The 19,762-nt window shown below is 38.1% G+C and overlaps 1 protein-coding gene across 3 annotated transcripts in view; it reads right to left on the reverse strand.

Annotated features, from left to right (window-relative positions):
- Window positions 1-19,762, reverse strand: part of zfpm2a (zinc finger protein, FOG family member 2a) — a 136,415-nt gene that overhangs the window by 58,425 nt on the left and 58,228 nt on the right. For 2 of the 3 annotated variants that reach the window (XM_088411081.1, XM_088411080.1), the window contains one exon: window positions 12,854-12,978. The exons of the other annotated variant lie outside the window; for it this stretch is intronic. In XM_088411081.1, the coding sequence (XP_088267207.1) occupies window positions 12,854-12,978 (125 nt within the window). The remainder of the gene's footprint in view (window positions 1-12,853; window positions 12,979-19,762) is intronic. 3 annotated transcript variants of the gene reach the window in all.

Below are 19,762 nucleotides of genomic sequence, written 5' to 3' on the forward strand. Positions count from 1 at the left end.
CAAAAAAACATGATGTGTTTTGGTTTGGTTGATTTATTTGATGATTTGTTTGATTTATCGAGTTGTGGAGTTATGGGAGTTTGCATAGATGATCAAACACATCAAAAATTGGAGCGAACATTGGCTACCACTAATTTCTACTTTTGACATGAAATGTAAAATAAATATGAGGTATGAGAAGACGATGAACCCAGTAGATAAAAAGATTATCATGATGGGAAGTCTCCCTCTGAAATTTTTAAAATTTGGGTAAAACCATGAATTTCTTGCCTGCAAAAAATGCAACTACACCTGGTATAAATTTTGGGACAATAAAATGGAATGGCGATAATCAGTCAAACAACGTAGAAGGAGTAGCACATCAAAGAAGGGTGAGGAATAAAATAGAATAAAGTTGACGGTGAAGAATGACATATGTGTGAATGCTGACTGTTCTCTCATAATAATAATAATAATAATAATAATACTAATAATACTACTACTACTACTACTACTACTTCTACTACTACTACTACTACTAATAATAATAATAATAATAATAATAATAATGATAATAACATTATTATGCACTTTAGTTCTATGGTCCATATTTTACATGTATTTATTTTTCAATCCAATAATTTAGACTTCCTGTTGAAATACACGGGTAAAATGTAAAGGGCAGCTAGGAGACTCATTGCTCTGTTTGTGGCTTGCACCAGTCATTGTCACAGGCAGTTAATGGCCCAGGCCCTCACACAAGAGAAAGTGCTGTTTGTCTTTATTTCACCAATACTCATGTTTTATCGCACGTCCTGCACATGCTGCCATTTAGCAGTCCTTCAAATACATTTAATGAATGTGTGTGGCATATTTAGTCTTTTGGATCGGCCAGAAAAGTGACAAAGTGCGTAATGTTGAGGAAGTACCTTGGTGGCGGTCCAACTGGTGCAAGTTTCATCTGGTTCAGGACGTACAGACCAAGGCTACATTTATACAAGACTTTGTCAAGTTCTTTACCATATTTGACACAAACTGGTTTATTCGAAGCATCAGACATAAAAGTTATTATACAATACACGTGGGTAAGTTTAGAGACCAAATGCTTATATTAATATAAAAAAAGGGGGGATTAGAAAAACCATGGCAATTAAACAATTGATTTGACCTTACATTCAATATGTCTATCACATTGTTGGGCAGTATGGAACCAACGCATGTCACTGCAATTAAATATATGTACAAAATACATACGGAGGTACGATACTACCACCACATGACAGTGAACTACAATGAGTCCAAAACTAATTATATGAGTAGAATATGTAAATGTATGGAACATCGTTTTGATTTTGTGATTTTTCTGTTTTTATTTTTTGTGTTTTGACAGCAAAAAGGCAAGTTCACTAGTGGACCATCATTATAGCGCTAAGTGCTCAGTCATAGTCCCTGACAAGCTGACGGAGTGATTGGCAACTACTGTATAGTGTTGGGGTGGTAATGAACAGCAGCCATGGAGACACTTACTAGTATAAAATAATAAAAGAAATGATCTTCAAACCCAGCAGATCTGACTCTCCGACACAGCCCATCCTGCATCACATTTTCATTTGAGATGTCCTGTAAAAGTCAACTGGAGCGCCTGTGGTACAAGCACTAAAACCATGACTAACGTTGCTCATGCATATATCGTATGTAGGATGGTGACCACTGGATAATAACAATAACAATAATAATAATATAAATCATAATAATAAAGATTATAGTTTGGATTCATACAGCAGGTTTCTATTCGCCCTAGGACGACGATGGGAAAACATGCCAAATAATTACCCTTGTACGCGTGTGAAGAGACCTCAGCCCCGATACCGGTTTAAGCCCAAGGAATAATTGATGCATGCAATCACATAATGCTTCTCTGCCGAAAATTTGGGCCCATTATTTCATTAGCTGAAACCACAATCTCCGTGCCAAAAATGTTGGTGTGCGCCACAGAAATTCAAATCCTGTTAGTCCCGATAACGTCGTCTGATGTTTGTAAACCAGATGGAGGAGTAAATGACTGTTGCACGGGGAAGAAATATACCAACGCAAATCAGTTTGTACTTCCACATTTTGATTTCTTTGAGCTTAACAGTTTCTCAGAATATGAGTGTATATTTGTCGCCGTGTATGAGTTGATGTGATTTCAGACTGTGTTCCATAGGTCCTATCCTGGGGTGCCTTCTTGCATATGTAATTGGGTGTTACTGTAAATAATTGCCTGAGCGTTTGCCAGTGTGATGATGGCAATGATTTGTGTCTTGTCTCGTGTGTAGAAGACGTGCAACCCGGCGTATGTTTGTGCGCATCTGTTCATACGTGTGTGTTTGTGAGAGCGACTGAGTGCATCTGCCCCATCCATACTCCACTCTCAAGTCCCACTGATTCTCCTTTCCAGCCATGTTGAATCCTCTTTTCCTTATCAGGCGAGCCCAGGCCTGCATCAGGCTCTCCTTGCTATGACAGAGGCTACAACAATAGGCCTGCGATACCGCTGCTTAGCGCTGCGTTTCGGAGGGGAAACCTGCCACGGGCGCAGATTAACTACAACACACACACGCACACAAAATAGATTGCAGCCACCAAAACAAAACATTTTTCAGAATGCCTCCTCTTGATTAATGAAGCAATGACAAGAAGAAAAATATAATTTTTAAAACAGAAAAATCCACCGCCACTTGTTCAAGTTTAGGGGTAGCTAAGAATAAACATATTGGATGGAGAGGGTGGGCAAAAAGGGTTGAGATAAATGGCTTGAGTGATGGGCTGAATAATTTCTAGAGCAATTTTTTTGGTTACACTTGCCTGTATTCCTATCCTTGTAGTGGATTCTACAATAATCACACTCCAATGGCTGACAGTCCCCACGTCTCTCTCTATCCCAGGAGAAAATTAGGACAGTATCTTGACATTTTTGCTCTTTTGTAGTTGACAAGCTAAAGCTCTCTGTTCACAACACACAAATGCGCACACACTGATGCACTCACATGTCTGCCTTCACATATGGTATCGTATGAATCCGCCTTGCCCGGATAGGGCCGTTCAACTCTCGTTTACAAATATAAACTGATTTAAATAATGCGCACCATGAAAACAAACAAAAAATGATGACGTCCACAGCATTGTCATAGTATAGTGACAAACGATATTTGCTTGTAATAACTGTAAATTGCCTTGACTTTTATTTCGATTCTATCGCAATTTGATGCTCGCAGCACATTTTCCTGATGTGTAACAATTATATTAAGATTCGAGATGAGATATCAAGATTTTCCTCAACAATTATTCATGTCTTCTGCATTTAATCACTGTGTAATTTACTCTAAAAGGCCCTCAAAACACATCAGGACCGGAATTCTATAGACTCATTACAGTGCACCTTGACTAAGCTCTTGTAATTAGCATTGGTGAGGCATTACAAGAGACAGTAACACCCTCATCAACACATTTACAACAGAGCTGGAAATCTGCCTCTCATTAATAGCTTGCCCCCAAATCAATTATTAACACCTACAACAGAAGCCAGGCTCAAGCGGGCCAGGCCTCTTACTTCAGGCAAATTGTGGGCCAGCTTTCTCTTCCCAGTTCTGGCCAGTCTAGGTAATTAGCGCTCTTAAAGACACCTGCTACTCAATAGCTTCGACCCAGACTGTTCATTTAGCTCCCCCATTGGAGACATTTATGTCCCGGTGTCACTATTAATTTGGGCTAATTTGGAGAGTGTGAAGAGCTGCGTGGAGGTGTTTTCTACAGCCCCGTGAATGTGCTTGTCGCTCACCTGCACCGCGGCCGCTGCTGTAATTGCACTCTAATGGTCTGATTGATCAGAGAGAGAAGTGAGGAATGAGACGGTGCTCTGGCAGCTCGATCAGTCAGACCAAAAGGAAAGGAGGAATAGAGATAGGACAGCAGCCATGCCAATCTCGTCTCTAATTCTTTAAACATATCATTATTAAATATACCGGGATGCACGACAGTCAGCCAGATAAAAACACCTTAGTAATGATGTGCATCGTCTATTAATTCCTTGTTTTCATACACTCTGTTTTGATTAAAAGTGTCTATAACCTATATATGTACAGTGAACCCCCGGGTTACGGCGTCCCTGGTTTAAGTTTCTTTCACGTTTCGACGTGGAATACTGTTTTTGTTTTTGTCCCCTCTTTAAGACATTTATCCCACTTTATGATTAACATCAACAACTGTCATTTCATGACACGTGGGGTTGGTTGTGTTTGTTGTTTTACCTCCCTCTTGAGGCGTTTTCAGGTAATTGCTCCTTTTTTCTGTTGATGTCAAACTGCCTCCGCTGCAGCGCAACACTACAATGCTGGTCTGCTATTGGTTGGCGTCTCAACTTCCTAAGATACTGGTCTACTATTGGTCAGCGTGATGAGGTCACGAAGATGCTGGTCTGCTATTGGTTGGCGAACAAGGTCACAAAGATGGCTGCCTAAAGAGTTCATCTTGTGTGAGAGTGGTTTCAATTTCGTATTTATTATGCATTTTAGCGCTTAATTCAAACTTGAATTGGTTCTCTGCGAGTCCCAAGATTGCTGGTGATGTTAAAGAGAGAAGTAAGAAGATGATTTATATGGAAATGAAGCTGGAGATAATCAAGAAATACAAAGAAAGCTATGCTAGCCTAGCCTAGACTACCCTTACTAGGGAATATGGCCATAACAAGCGTCACTCAAAGATAAATAAATCCTTTATATATTTTTTATTTATGATGATAGTGAATTGTATGCATGTACTGTATATTATATAAGTCGCAGTTACTTTAGTATTTTGATACCAATTTTTGACATGTGTATATACAATCTCGTTGTGTTACCTGTTTTTACCTGGGGTTTTACACGCCTGCCATCCGGCAAATTTGCGTTACGATCCCAACCGTGGGACGGATTAAACTTGTAAACCCACTGTGTGTGTGCATATATATATATATATATATATATATATATATATATATATATATATATATATATATATATATATATATATATATATATATATAGTTATATATTATATATTATATTCATATATATTATTGGATGCCAAAATTTCAGTTATTTTACTTTAGTAAAAAAACTTTTTACTTTAGTTAAAAAAAAAAGAAGAGAGAAATAGTCGCAAATGCAATTTTAGATGTTTACTGAATGGGACAAAATGTCAATGTCTATTTCCTTTGCTTTAGACACAACTTTGGTACCATCAGCAGTGCATGGCCAGCTTTCCCACACACCATGTTAGGCTCATCATATGCCTTCCTCAACAGTGTCAATAAACTAAAATGTGTAAAATAGGACCAAAATAGGAATATATCGTTTTTGTATTAGATCTCATGTATTTGTGCATGTTAATCTAATGTGACTACGGTTTATGACGAATACTGTAATGCATCCATAATGATCTACATTACATTTTAACATCTAATCGATCACACATAACAGTGCAATGTGAATTAATCAAAACGCCAGCAGTGCTTATAATGCTAAGCTGGGCTTCCGAACCCTGCAGACCAGCAACAGTTAACCCATCAGCTATGAAATCTGCTTTTCCTCTTGGATAAAAAGTCGAGATATGACCCTATCTTTGTGTTGCAGATGATCAGATTTTCTGTGATGGTTTTTACACCTGTATTCTGTTTTTCCTGAATCATCTCTTTTTTTCTCCTTGCCACGTGTTTCATTCTCACATTTTCAAGCTTTATTTGTCTTTTTTTCAGGCTGGTTAGCACACCACCTACAAAACTCTGCACCTTGTTCTTTCCCAGTATCGTCCATCACTCCAGTCTGGTCAGCCACTGAGTTCTGTCATTCGATTGTAGCCAGCACATATCGAACTTCTACCCATTCTGTGTGTAGCAACAGGCTACCTCTATCTCATCCATTAATGTTGCATTCACAATATGTTCCCAGTGGGCATAGTGTCCTTGTTTCAGGCCACCCTGGACAAAACTGGAGGGATATAAGAAAAAATGTAGGAATGGGAGGCAGGGATTTTAAAACAGTAATTAAAAAAATGTGTACCATACATTTCAAACCACATTGTTCCCTCATTTTTTTGCGGTTAATGGGGACCCAAAAAACCCAGTGAATAGTGTAATGCACAAAGAAAGACCCCTAGACCCTAGCCAGCCACTGAGGTAGCTTCGTTAGAGAATGCTGTGGCCACAAATATGCTCCAAAGCTGCCCAGCATCCACATTTCATTCTGGCATCGTTTGTAGACTATGGTCAAAAACAATTAGGGCCCTATTTGCATGCTAAATAATAAGTCTAAGTATGCCAGTGTTAGAATTTTCTGGTCATACTAAATTGTCCTTAGATGTGATTGGGTGTGTGAATGGTTGTTCATTTCTGTGTGCCATTTCTGTGTGCAATTGGTTCATTGGTTTAATCAGTTCAGGTTGTCCCCTGCCTACTGCCCGAAATCAGTTGGGATAGGCACCAGCAAGCCTGCGACCCTTGTGAGGATAAGCGGCTCTAGAAAATGGATGGATGAAAATAATTTTCTCTTTTACTACTTTCCTATCTTTTGCGCATTGTACAATGTGATGCAATGGTGTGTATGTGCCATTTTACGCCATTGTAGAACTGAATAAGCTAAGTCCTGGTAAATTCTGGCTTTATTTCTCATTTATTTTAAGAATTAAGGTTTTTGATCCATAAGGCGAGTATGATGTTGCCCAAGTGAAAATAAGAGCCTGTCCGTGCATGGCAAGCGTTCATACAGGATTCCCCTTGAGCATGATGATTGTGCATGTAACATGGACAGCTGGAGACGACCTTAGAGCCATGACTGTGGTTCATCCCTCGACCACTAGAAGCAGTTACAGCATGCTAGTGAAATATATTTGTTTTAATAATAATGATCATAATTTTTTCACTTGGGTGTTTTATACAATAACTCACTGTCCCATGCTGTTGTCAAAAGGAGACATGGAGACAAACTTGAAAAAGCTACAAACACGAAGACTAGACTTGCACACAATGCCAGGCACGCAAGCAGTGTTGGGAGTAACATGTTGCAAAAGTAACTTAATTACTGTAATGCATTACTTTTTTGCTGTAACACAGTAGTCTAAGGCATTAAATACAAAAAACTAGTAATATTATACTCGGTACAAATGGCAGTAACACACGTTACAATGCATTTTTAACCTGAATGTTTTTTCCCCCAAAACACAGCGAAACTGGAGGAGAAAAAAAAGGCAAAATGTCTACTTCCTGTTGTTAGTTCCTAATACATCAGAGATGAGTGCGGCAACAGCAAACCACAGGTTGGATATGGACATATGGCTATTACTTTCAGTCTGTCAGAGATAAGGACAAGAAGAATCTAATAAATAAATGGATGGATTTCAAACAGTCAGCACAGAGGGAGGCAAAAATTGTATGGATTTGACATTCAAACTCCCAAAGCTGTCCACGAAATAGCACCAGTAATTTGACAAAACTTTTAGAAGTGGTGCAATTGTAATGTGAAGTTAACGTAAAGGAAACACACAGAGGATGAGTGGGGATAAAACAAAGTAGACCAAACTATCTTTCTCTTGCTCAGGGATGTCACTTTGACCTCAACGGGTTAGGAGACTTGGCCGAGTTTGTCGAAAAAGATATGCTGCAGCTTTCCACAGTTTGATTCACCAGCATTTTGAAACCTTGTCACCAAGCTCCTTGTCGCAACGATGCCATGACATGGTAAACTAATTTAATTTTCACTGTACAATTGCTATTAATAATAAATAGTTTATAAATAGTTTTGGTCAACGTGCATCATGTCAATGTGTATCAAGATGAAACATATAAAAATTCATTTTCAGGTTTAATACAATCATGATGATGTAGGCTACCTGTTAACGTTACCCCCACCAAAAACATATATTTTTGAAACGTCTGTCTCAAACCTAGCCGATTGAACTTGAATTTGAACGTTAACGTTGAAATTGTGGAATGCACAGTTTCTGCCTGAAGTATAAACAATGAATCACTATGCTCTGAACCTTAGTAATAAAGGGATTAAAATGCAAAAAAAAAAAAAGGATCTTGTCATGGTTTTAGAGGTTTACAAAACATATCAAATGATTTGTACATTTATAGGCTTAATTCAACCTTCCAATGAGCATAATGAGCTACATTTAGCATAGCTAATCCATATTTCCAGTTATGTTGGTAAGAGTAATGTAAAAGTAATGCAATAGAATTGTAATGCCTTACATTTCATATACAGTAATATTATAATGTAACAAATTACTTTGAAATGACATTCCTGCAATAAGTAATAAATAATGCATTACAGTTTTTAAGTAATTTGCCCAACACTGCACACAAGCATCAATGTATTGAAATAGAAGAGCTGGTCAATCAGTTGCCAAATCGTCCCGCCGCTGACAGAACGCCCAGTTTCGGTGAGTGCCCTCACACTTTCGACAACTGCTTTATAATGTGAAGCCACGTAAAAATATACGGACCGAGAAGGAGAGTCTGTACCTGCCTCTGATCAAAGCGCATGAACCCCCTTGAGTTAGTGCTCAATCCATGTAATCAACCCTCGTTTATTTCAGGGGTTATGTTCCAAAAATTGCCCGTGATTGGTGAAATCCGTGAAATAGTCAGCTTTAAACCTTATTCAGTTACTGTACTGATATCTGTTGCCGCTCCGTCCCTTGGCCGTAGTTGAGGGACATGGAGGCCAAGAGATGCTCTCGGGGTAACGACCCTCACACGTCGACCTAGAGTGGAGCCCGTAACTGAACAAAAGTGACACCAGGGAAGCAGGGTTTATACTCAGCATTCCAATTTATTACAAAATCCATCTTCACAACATCTGTCCAATGCTTCCTTCCGGCATCAACCTATGTACTCCTCCTGCCACAAGCCTCATGCACTCCTCTCTCACTAACTTCTATTGACCTTCTCTAATATTTCTACACCCTTTGAACCAACCATTCTACTGTATGTGATTTCTCGAATGCTGCTCATTCACAGTTAGGGTAAAAGTGGCTTTATTATATGGTATTGACACCCAAGTATCAGACCCATTCATTGTAGTAAGTTATAGTTTTTTGTTGTTGTGTTTGTTTGTTTGTTTGTTTGTTTGTTTTACTGAAAATGTAATCTCAAAATGAGGTTTTGGTTAAGATATTCAGGAAAATGTGGACATATGTAGTGTCATCACAATTAAATTGACCAATCAATTGTGTTAAACGGTTTACTCGCGTTCACGATGCTTTGTTAATGGTTGAACAAACTTGACCTTCTTGCGGTCTTCTGAAAAGTGATGGATATGGAGCTACTGGGATTACAACTAAAATTTTGTCATAGCACGCTATCTTTGTTTTTTAATCTCAATAAGGAACAGCAACATGTCCCAAACTATGAACTCTTTATCGCAGCTCTCGTGTTTTCATCACGGCCTCTTTTAGTTATAGTTTGCTTTATAGATTTTTGTTCCCTTTAGTCTCTTCTTTTACAGGTAAATTGCATGCTCTATAGGGTTTCAATTTACAGTTTAGGATTAGTCTAAAACTTTCCATGCTTTGCCCCTGCTGATCTTTAGTAAATAGAAGCCAGCTGTTGATCATACTAAACCATGTGGCTGGTTGTTATGTGAATAACAACAAGCCCATTGTCGTACCACAATACAACTATTGATGGATCATTTTGAAAAGAAGGTACATTAAACCTTGGGAAGCAAACTTAGACAAAACTGCAAGTTGTGCTGACCTAGCCTTTAATGAGACATACTGAGGAGCTGCTAACAGCCTGTATCCTTACGAAAGATGGAACCTAGGAAAAGTGGAGGGCAAGAAGCAAAGCACTGAAAGGGTCCCATGAGAGTAACCACACCAGAGATCCTTAGAGGCAAGATGCCGAAGCTCCTTTGCTTTGCTTTTAATTGCGAGGAAGGTTTGGCATATTCTGTAACCCCACGCAGCCAATTAAAGTGTATGACCAGAACCTGCTCACAAAATGATAGAATAGAATGAGGATCTGCTCGGTAGTGATGAATTCCTTGGAGGGCACTTAGTTAAGAACACATCACTCTTGCCAGGAGCAGGAATCAACAATTAACTCGAGCATTTTGTGTAGTAGGTTAGGGGTACTTTTTCAAAGTTTGCACACAGTCATAAAAGTCATGAATGTTATCTTTTGATATGTGTTAGGGACCGCTGAAGTTCGGCTTTGGGTAACTTTCAGGGGAAAGTATTTTTGGAGCGTTTGGTCAAATTAGAAAAGAACTGTCTTTGCCTTGGAACAGCCACATTTTGTGTCTACCACAGGGTTCACACTATTTAAAACCATCTTCTTCTAAGTGAAGAGGCAAGCTTATCAAATATGTGAAAGTTCTCCAAAAATGGTTAATCAAATTTGTGTTGTTATAGCAATCTGGGGAATAGAGCGGGTGTGAGGTGGTGAGAATCTGAGTTCTAAATCCTCATGGGCTGCCTTATGTGTCTTTGCAAAGGGAATGTGGGACCGGTTACAGTTTTATTAGGACTTTGTTAATTAGTCCAAATTTAGAACGGCATATCAAACCCGTTGAGGACTCGCCACCAGTGCAACAGGTCAACATTTCTTCTTACTTTGAAACCAAAGATAGAAAGCCGCCCAGTTCTAGGTCGAATACATTTTTATAAATTGAGTGGACTTCAAGCATGTTGTCAAATACCGTAATTTGCAGATTTAATAGTTTTGGAAGAAACACCTTCTCAAAGGAGGAAATTGCTTCTGCTTTGGTCTGAGTTTAATACTGAGTTTGACCAAATGATGATATTACATTTATTGCATCTTTATCAGATTTGAAGGAAGCCTGCTAAGATACTTCAATTACGTTTTATAGACAGCTGTGTTTCAAATAGTTTTGGTTTGCATTATTATACTTGTATATTATTATTATTATTATTATTATTATTATTATTATTATTATTATTATACTTGATGAGACGATGGAAAAATGATCGATGGGATTATTTGAGGAAAAAAATATAATAACATGAGATACTTTTGCAAAAAGATGGTACATGGAAGTTTAAAATTTATAAAAAGTAAAAAGGTATAAAAGTTTATAATTTTTGTTGTTGTTATTTAATTATTTCGTAATTATCTACCAACAGCAACATCCTCTCTTTAACAGACTGAACATGCCTGCATGTTTAGTCCCAACATATAGAACATAGATGGATGGATATTTTCAACATTAACAGAATAACGTTTGTTAAATAAATCAATACAGTACTTCAATAGCATGTTTTTATCTCCCTTTGTTTGATAGATTATTTTAGTGAACATAAAAACACATAAATAAAATCATGTTTACTGTGTCCTGTATGTACAATTTACACATCACAAATTTACCCCAAATTTTATACATTCTTATTCAATTGAGATTTTTTTTTTTTTTTTTAAATTGAAACCTCAAACAGATACACACATTTGCTTGGTGGTGGCTAGCAAAAAACAACAGGCTCATATCATGAGGAAAAATTTGCGGCTTATAGTCCAAAAAATATGGTATATATATAAAATGGGGGGAGTGGGAGGGTGGATGTGGACAGAATCATTTGAATGTTATCAGCTAGACGAGTTGCTTACAGCAACTTTTGTCCGTCAAGTTTGTACCACATTATCTTCATTAAAAGAAGAAAGCAGACCAAACCATTGTCTGAATCCACACAAACAGATGTTCACCAACAGGGGCATAAAGACGGAATTCATTATGTGTTAAGAATTCTTCAAGCGCTCCATTTTGTATTGTTTCCTTACATGTGTTATAGTATTTTAATCTGGAAGGCCACTCTGTATTTCCTGTTTACGTTCTCTATCTTTTAGCGGTGTTTGTGGTTACCAAGGTTGTTACCTTCTTGTTTTCAAGAAAAGAACTAGCAGACTGACCCAACGTTTGAGTCCATTCTTATTCACACGCCATAGCCATTAAGATGACATTTATTTTGTGTAAAGAATTCTTCAAGCGATTTAGTTTTTAAGGATCGGTTATATCTTACTTTGAAAATGTGTGCTTTTAATCTGGAAGGCTGCACTATATTTCCGTGTTCTGTGCTTACCTTCCCGCAACTGATTGGCTGTCTCGCATCACATTTCATGTCCCATGTTACCAAACAAGTCCTAAAGATGTCGCCCTATCACCCAATCAGACAAACTTCATTGACTGCAATTGAAATCCGTGGCTTGGTACGCCGTCCACGTAGTTCATCTGAACCAAGCTTTATTATTTTCCCAAACCACGGTGAGCCGCAACATAAGGATGAAAGAGCCACACGCAGTTTGCAGCCCCCGGAATAGTAATTTCTCAGTGATAACCATATGTTTACAGCCATCAGTTATACTTTACGTATTTTTATGTCAAAATGCACCACTTGCATCTAATTTTGTGTCCAGTTGATGCAGTATTGCAATTCATATTTTTCTATACTACTGGAGAACCATTAAAATACTTTGATGATGAATTTCAAATAATGTAACATGGGTATGATCAGTATTACCGTCCAAAATTAAAATCAAAACCGACTGTCCTACCAACACTTTTAAATTTATTTTTCTGATTGACTTTCATATCTGATAAATGAAAAAATAAAGCTGCTGATGCCTTAATCAACGCAAAGACAATGTTTTCTACCGTTCTATTATAAATGTTCACATAAAGATGAGAATCTTGAAAATCATCTCTGTAATACATATTAATTTAATATACTTTATGTATACTCCCCGCCGCCCTCAAATTGATTTCATGCCATTCTGACCCATGTTTGAATCCTTCTTTCCTTTGATATGTCATTCAACTAATACTGTATACCAGGAACATACCAGTGTGTTGTTCTCAGTACCCATCTCAATCTTCCCTTCGAAGGGTCCCCAAGTTGTTCCCACAGGCAGCTGCTGGCGGCTGTGGATCCGGCGCTCGCCGTCTTTAAGGAAAGCATCCAGCTCTCCTGAAAACACACAACCATAACATAGTTAACCACCCGGCTTAATTTAGCCCAAGAGTTCCACGGCAAATCACAGTGACGTTCTGTCGTTGTTGTTTTTTTCCTTCTAAAACCTACATTCACCATCATATGATTATCTCCAAGCCCCGCGGTGTAAACATTTAAAGGTTAAGGCTAAGCAGTCAAAATAGATAAACAAATCAAGCAAGCAGCCATCTGATGGTACGCCTCAGATGCATCGTGCAGTAACGTTACTTGAAAGGTGTCTTCTGTTGAGATAATCTCTATGAGACATTGCAGGCGGCAGGCTGGATAATGGCAGGACTATTTTTGTAATTCCAGGAAGGAAGTGCCCTCGTTAGTTTTTTACAGCGCTCCACTTAATTAACAGTGAAACCGGATAGCACAGTTAGTACTACCGGTACTCACCTCCCTGACACCCCCAGCAATCTTATCTCTTAGATTGAGTGAGTGTACATTTTAGGAATGGTGTTTAATCAAATAGTTATGATGAACTCCAAGTCAGGCTGCTGCACAGCTCACAGAGGCGGATGTTTCCCAGTGGGGGCACATTTGTTTGCATATGGAAAAAAACAAAAGGAGAACACAGATCACAACTGTGAAAACATTTTCTACTTTCCCAGCTGACTCACATTATAATACAAAATGTGGCAAGCTAAAACAACTTAAAACTAGACTCAAACAGTACCCAAAACTTTATTAAGTTTGATTGTTTCATCAATTGAATAGAACTTCAGAAGGTAAGGATGAATGCTTTTGATGAAACATCATGAAAAATACTTCTCAACAATTAAGATCATTCAAATGCAACAACAAAGTACCACTTACCTTCTGATATATATTGTTGTGTGCAACTAATAGCAGTGCTGTGTGATTCCTGGGTTTCATATTTGGATTGAATCACATGACAAATGATTAATTTGAACTAATAAATCAATTAAAGTATATATATATTTTGGACTATATATACATGATTAATTTCCCTAGCGATATAATTATAGCTATACAGATTACACTGCAACTTAGAGAAACAGAAATGGAGAATTCAATTTACTTACAGGACACTAATAAAATATATATATATCTCTATGCCAGTCACACCAAGTGCGCTTTAAATGGTGAATGAGAGATTTTTTTTTTTTTTTTTGCTGTGCTCCTGTAGTGTTTTAAATTGACAATTTTAAAGCATTAATACTGAAACAAACACAATCATATTTTATTAACACAAATACTTGATTTTTAAAAACTTAGAAAAGTGTTGTCTCTTTTCGTCATTTTAAACAATTTTAGTCGACAATACAACAAATGCATAATAATATTTAAAAAAAAAAAACACTGTCTTACAAAAAAAAATCCCTCAGGAATGATGCCTTATACTGTAATGCAAATTAAAAATACATCTTAAAGTTATGATTTTACATTAGACCACTGCAACTTGCAAATGTGCAAGCTTGATTGCTGCTTTGGTCTGGTGACAGAATGACTGTTTAATAGCGGCAAAACTGCTAGTTAATATTCACGTGAGCAGGCTGTCCAAACTCCACTTGCATTTTCATGCTTTCCATTCCATTACTTGGGTGTTACTTGTGCAAATGATTCATCAGGTCTAATGCCTTGCCTTGTTTTTGATGACATAATGGACCTTGTCTAATGGTCTTCATTTTCTCCACATTGGTCTGGAGAAACTGCCACACAACCATCTTGTCAAAAAAGCTTCATCTTCTGAAGAAAACACCAAGTTATGGCTGGACATCAGCTGCACATTTAGCTGCATGTTCAATCATTGTTACGTTTACGTTCTGGTTACTGCTTATTCCTTCTTTTACTGACGAATTCTGTTTACGTCAACTTGCAAACGATACGGCAGTTAGGAGGAAGAGCTCGCCTGCAGTCACACACATTTGATTAAGTGAATATGTTAACAGCTGGTCGGTCACATTTCACGGTTCTCCGCCGTTAATGGCCTGCGTATTGGTACTGGGTACTGGGCTGCGGACTTGTGGTTGGGAACCACTGTTGTCTGTTACCATTTCTAATGCAATGTAATTATTGCTATGAATTACTGTAAGTGTATTGCAATTGGCCTCCAATGTATCGTTGTCACTGGTCTGATATCATTTGAACTTTCCAATGGTTCTGGGCACAATGCACCATTCAGGCGGTCGGTACTAAATACCAGATGTGTATCTACGGTATACTTTCTATTGTATTTTGTATTGTATTGTATCTGCCTGGTGTGAAGCTATTGAAAGTTACTTTTATGCTTGCTACATGCATGAAATTTATCTGAGCATCAAATCGCCTTCCTCGTCAACAGTGCTGATTCATCATTTGCGGTCACCGTTATAAACCTAAATGTCACACGTAATGGTAATCTACTACAGCGTGGCATTCAAAGTTTGTCATTATATTTGCTAGTAAATGTGTATGCATCTACTTTAAGCAATTTTTATCTCTTCTTTTTTCTCTCATCTCCCTGCTGCTGCAGTGGAAGGTGGGTAAGCTCATTATAGAGAAATAATTAAACACTGGTGCACAGCTGGTCATCATCACTGAGATCAACAGCCGCTGCTTGATGCATTCTGTTTGTCCTCAGATAAGACCCGCGGCCTTTAACCGCTTGGATGCAAGTTGCTGTTTAGCGCCACTTGACACACAGCTCAAGCAAGCTCCAGCCAGCTATTCTTCTTCTTTTCTTTGGACTTTTCTGTTCCTTTTTTGGGAGGGGTGGAGGCTTCTGATAGTGGGTATAGTGGGTCTCGGTGCAATTGTGTGGGGGAGTTGGGGGTTTAAGGGGCATTTTGTGTGGTTTGTGGTTCACTGTGTTTGGGTTCCAGTTGTGTGCATCTCACAACAAATGTAGCCTGAGGACCTCGGTGCACAGATGGCTGGTCACATCTGTTGCAGGTACTCATGGACACCACAAAAAACAGGCATGGATGAATAATGAGTTGCCTACATGAAGTGCCTGTATGTTACATCTTCACTTTTTTAGGTGTCTAAAAACAAGACAGATTGGTATCAACTACTCTTTTCAATCAACAACCTCTATGCCATTGTGTTTTCCTATAATCATTTACTGGACGCTTTACATGTGCCAAATAACAATTGTATTTTTCTTAAGTGTATTTCACTTTGTATAAAGTGTGAAAGACAACTTGCTTCAGAAGTGGGTAGAACAGTTCACAAAATCCATGTCTTAGTCGTAGTTAAAGATGAAAGTATAACCACAGCAAGATTTTTTGTTATTATTGTATTATTAAATTGTCACTTCAATTTCTAACTATTGCTTTTCTGTCCATGTCAGTGGGATTTTGTGGTATGCATAACACATAACTTCATAAGATAGAATAAGTCGGCTTTGTGTTGAACTATGCTTGCCTAATATTATTTGTAAGAATTAGTGACTAAACGGTGAAGATCATTTACGTTTTCTTATTTTTGTTTTGCGGTTTACCCTGAGGGCAGCACAGTGGCAGATAAGTTCGCACTTCCGTCTCACAGAGGTTATGGGTTTCCAGCTCTGGCCCTCTGGGGCTTTTCTTATGTGAAATATGTGTCTTGGCTCCACAGGTTGGATCTCCTTAATAAAGGGTCATATTTTTAAATAAATCTTATGTGCTGCATGGACTAAAAATTGCCATAAAACATATGTAGCGGCTTGGTGGTGAGTACATGGACATTCAGTGTTTTTTTTTTTTTTTTTTTACCTAATTCACTTCTTCCTAATGTCATGATATGCCACATCACAAAATAATTATTAAAAAAAAAAAAAAAAGCTATAAAATGATTGTTACATTCACACAAAAGCACATGTTAATAAACTTTTACTAAAAACAACTTTGTAAATTAATAGACAATTTTCAGTAGTCTCAATCCCTCCCAAACAACTTCTGATGCGCGAAACACTTCTTTTGGCTTCTGATGACATGTAGGACAACTTTGTACAAATGAGCGGTCATAAAGCAGACATTCAAAAAAACATATTTGATTTGTGTCAACATGTATGAAATAGTGTGGCATTAAAGAAGAGGCAGATGCATATTTGAGGATGCATATCATTATTAGTCAAGCAAAGAAAACAATTACAAATGTTTTTCAAACTTCAAACCTCTACAATGGCAACCAATATTTATAAATATAAAAACTATGAAAACATCATATTGAATGTGCTGACTCTTCATCCAGTGTTCAACTGCCAAACCTTATGCAAACCCAAATATACTGTAATAATGAGGCTTTAACACCCGCCAGCACATCCCAGCCACCTCCACCCTCAACACCTCCCAACTCCACCTACCACTCACCCGTCCCAAACACACACACACACACACCCCACTGGACCTCCCTCGATAAGATCATCATCTGTCGCTAGACTCTCGGGTCTGTTCCTGCACTCCAAAGATACTTGGCAGACCAATGAATGTCCCTTTGTGTGGAGAGATCCTTCTCAGATAACACCCAAGATGCTTCATGCTGGCATCTGTTTGTTTTTGGGTGTCCGGTTTTGGTATTGTGCTTAAGAATAGGATATCTCCTCTCTCACTTCACTGGCATATGACTGATCACTAATAAGCTCCTCGGTGGCACAGTGCCAGCCTGATCTGGTTGAAAGAAGGAATGATGTAAACTATATAGAAGCCATGAAAGATGTAGACCTCTAAACCACCATCTCAAATACTGCCAATTTAGATTTTTTTTTATCCTTTTGGTTGGGGAGAGGGGGCCTTCTATAGTTAAAACAGAAAACAAATAAACATGGTCAAAGATGTTTGACTCCAGTAATACCAATTCAAATCGCCTATACTAACATTTTGTATGTTTCCTCTATTTTTTACAATGTAATGTATCATACTAAATTCTTGACATGTAGTGTCTGACCTTGAGCAATAGCTCTGTTAATAATTTAAGAAGACTCATTGCTTATAACCAAATTCCACTTTCAGAAGACTTATTATATAGCAGTGGACCCGCTTCAGGGATTTCCAAACAAACTTTAATTTATTAACATAGTTCCCCAACTATAAGACACACCCTTAATTTTGGGGTCAAACTCTGGTGTTTTCTATGTTACTGTGTAAAAGACGCACCAACATTTTGGCAACAATGAAAAAGCTAGCAAAACAGAAAAAATATCATCTTCTGTAAATATTTTGTCATATTTTATTGTTTTCATATCCACAAGTTATTTTATTTTATTTATATAAGTAATATTTGTTGCACGTTAAGTTAACCGTGTTTCAGGTTTTCCACGGTGTGAGCAGTCACTGAACGCCTCGGCGGTGTAATGTTGAATGCGCTCGAAGCCGTTGTTGCTCCTTTCCCTCGTGACAGGTTTCGAGTTAATTTTACCATAAATACCCGAAGTTGATCAGCATCTGTGTTTCACCAAGTTAATGATTGTGTGTACATCCCCAAAATTGATAAACAAGTCAAATGGATTACCTTTCCATGTCCTCTAACCGGTGCACTCTCAATTGAATCAATTGGCGATATCATAAAGGTTTCCTCTCGAAGTTAGACGTGTGTAAACAAGGATGGACTCAGACATTGGTTCAGTCTGCACGCTTCTTTCATTGAAAATAATGTCGTTAACAACCTCATCCAACGTGCGCTGCTGTTAACAGCCACGCCCCCCTCCTCTCGTTCATCCCATTATGGAAATCTTTGTAAGATATAAAAATGCACATCTGTGCGGCAAAACTCGGTTTATGTGGCTGACAGATCAATCTTCCTTGAATGGTGTCAAACAAAAACAAAAAAATCAATTTTTAAGTTACCATTTGTAGGACGCACCCATGTATTTGGCCTTAATTTGGAGAGTTACGGTAATTTTTATTTGCCTCACTAGTTCAAAGAATCAACCTCAAGGGGGGAAAATTACTTGTCGCTGTAACACATATTGTCAAAGCATTTTCCAACGACATAGTAGATTGCTTTGGTCAAAGTATGGTTAAGGGCAGATGTAATCGAGAATAAAAGACAGACCCTTGATATCAAGCTGTAGCTTTGAATTAAAGCTAATAAATTGGCGACGCTCAAAGTTCAACTTGCGTGAGGCAGTTGTAATGTTTCTTCTGAATCTTCCCTGATATGCAGCGCTACGGAGACAGCAAATGGGCTATAAATTAATACACCATAAGAGAGGCATATGGGGTGAAATAAAATGCACTGTATCAGGTTAACATGAAGTGTCACATCTTTATAGCAGATAGGCCTATGTGATATGAAATTTTACAGCTGAAGGAGAAATGTCACAGAGCTTTGATAAGAGAGCGATGAACTTTCTCCTTCCCCTTACCCAAACTGCTATTATCGGGTCGCACTGAGCAAAATGCAACATTTATAACCCACAGCTCACACTATTATCTCTTGGGAGAGGCACTTGCTTTAAAACACCTCTCAGACACCACACAGTACATCTCCTCCTCCTCACTCTCCGCACCCACCTCTATTATCCCTAAAAAGCCTAAAAGGTGCCGCTCTTGTCTCCGTTCTTTTTGAACGGCAGGAAGAAGACCTGATCGATTGTTCCTAGGCAGCAACATGATTCTGTTCACGTGTGAAGAAAAAAAAAAAAACAGTTGGTGGCTTGCCCATTTTGGGTCAAGACCAAGTTCTGTATTTTTTTCATTGGATCACACATTTCATTTGGTAAAATTTGCTGTGTTGCTCATAGGTGTGGGTTGCAGGGCAGATGAGGGAACATCCCTGGATCAGGTCAAACACTTAGCTGTGGAAAATACAAAATCCATGCACCCCACAA

Source organism: Hippichthys cyanospilos, chromosome 3 (genome assembly GCF_059441005.1).
Source record: "Hippichthys cyanospilos isolate Australia breed blue-spotted pipefish chromosome 3, RoL_Hcya_1.0, whole genome shotgun sequence".
NCBI classification, from domain to species: Eukaryota; Metazoa; Chordata; class Actinopteri; order Syngnathiformes; family Syngnathidae; genus Hippichthys; species Hippichthys cyanospilos.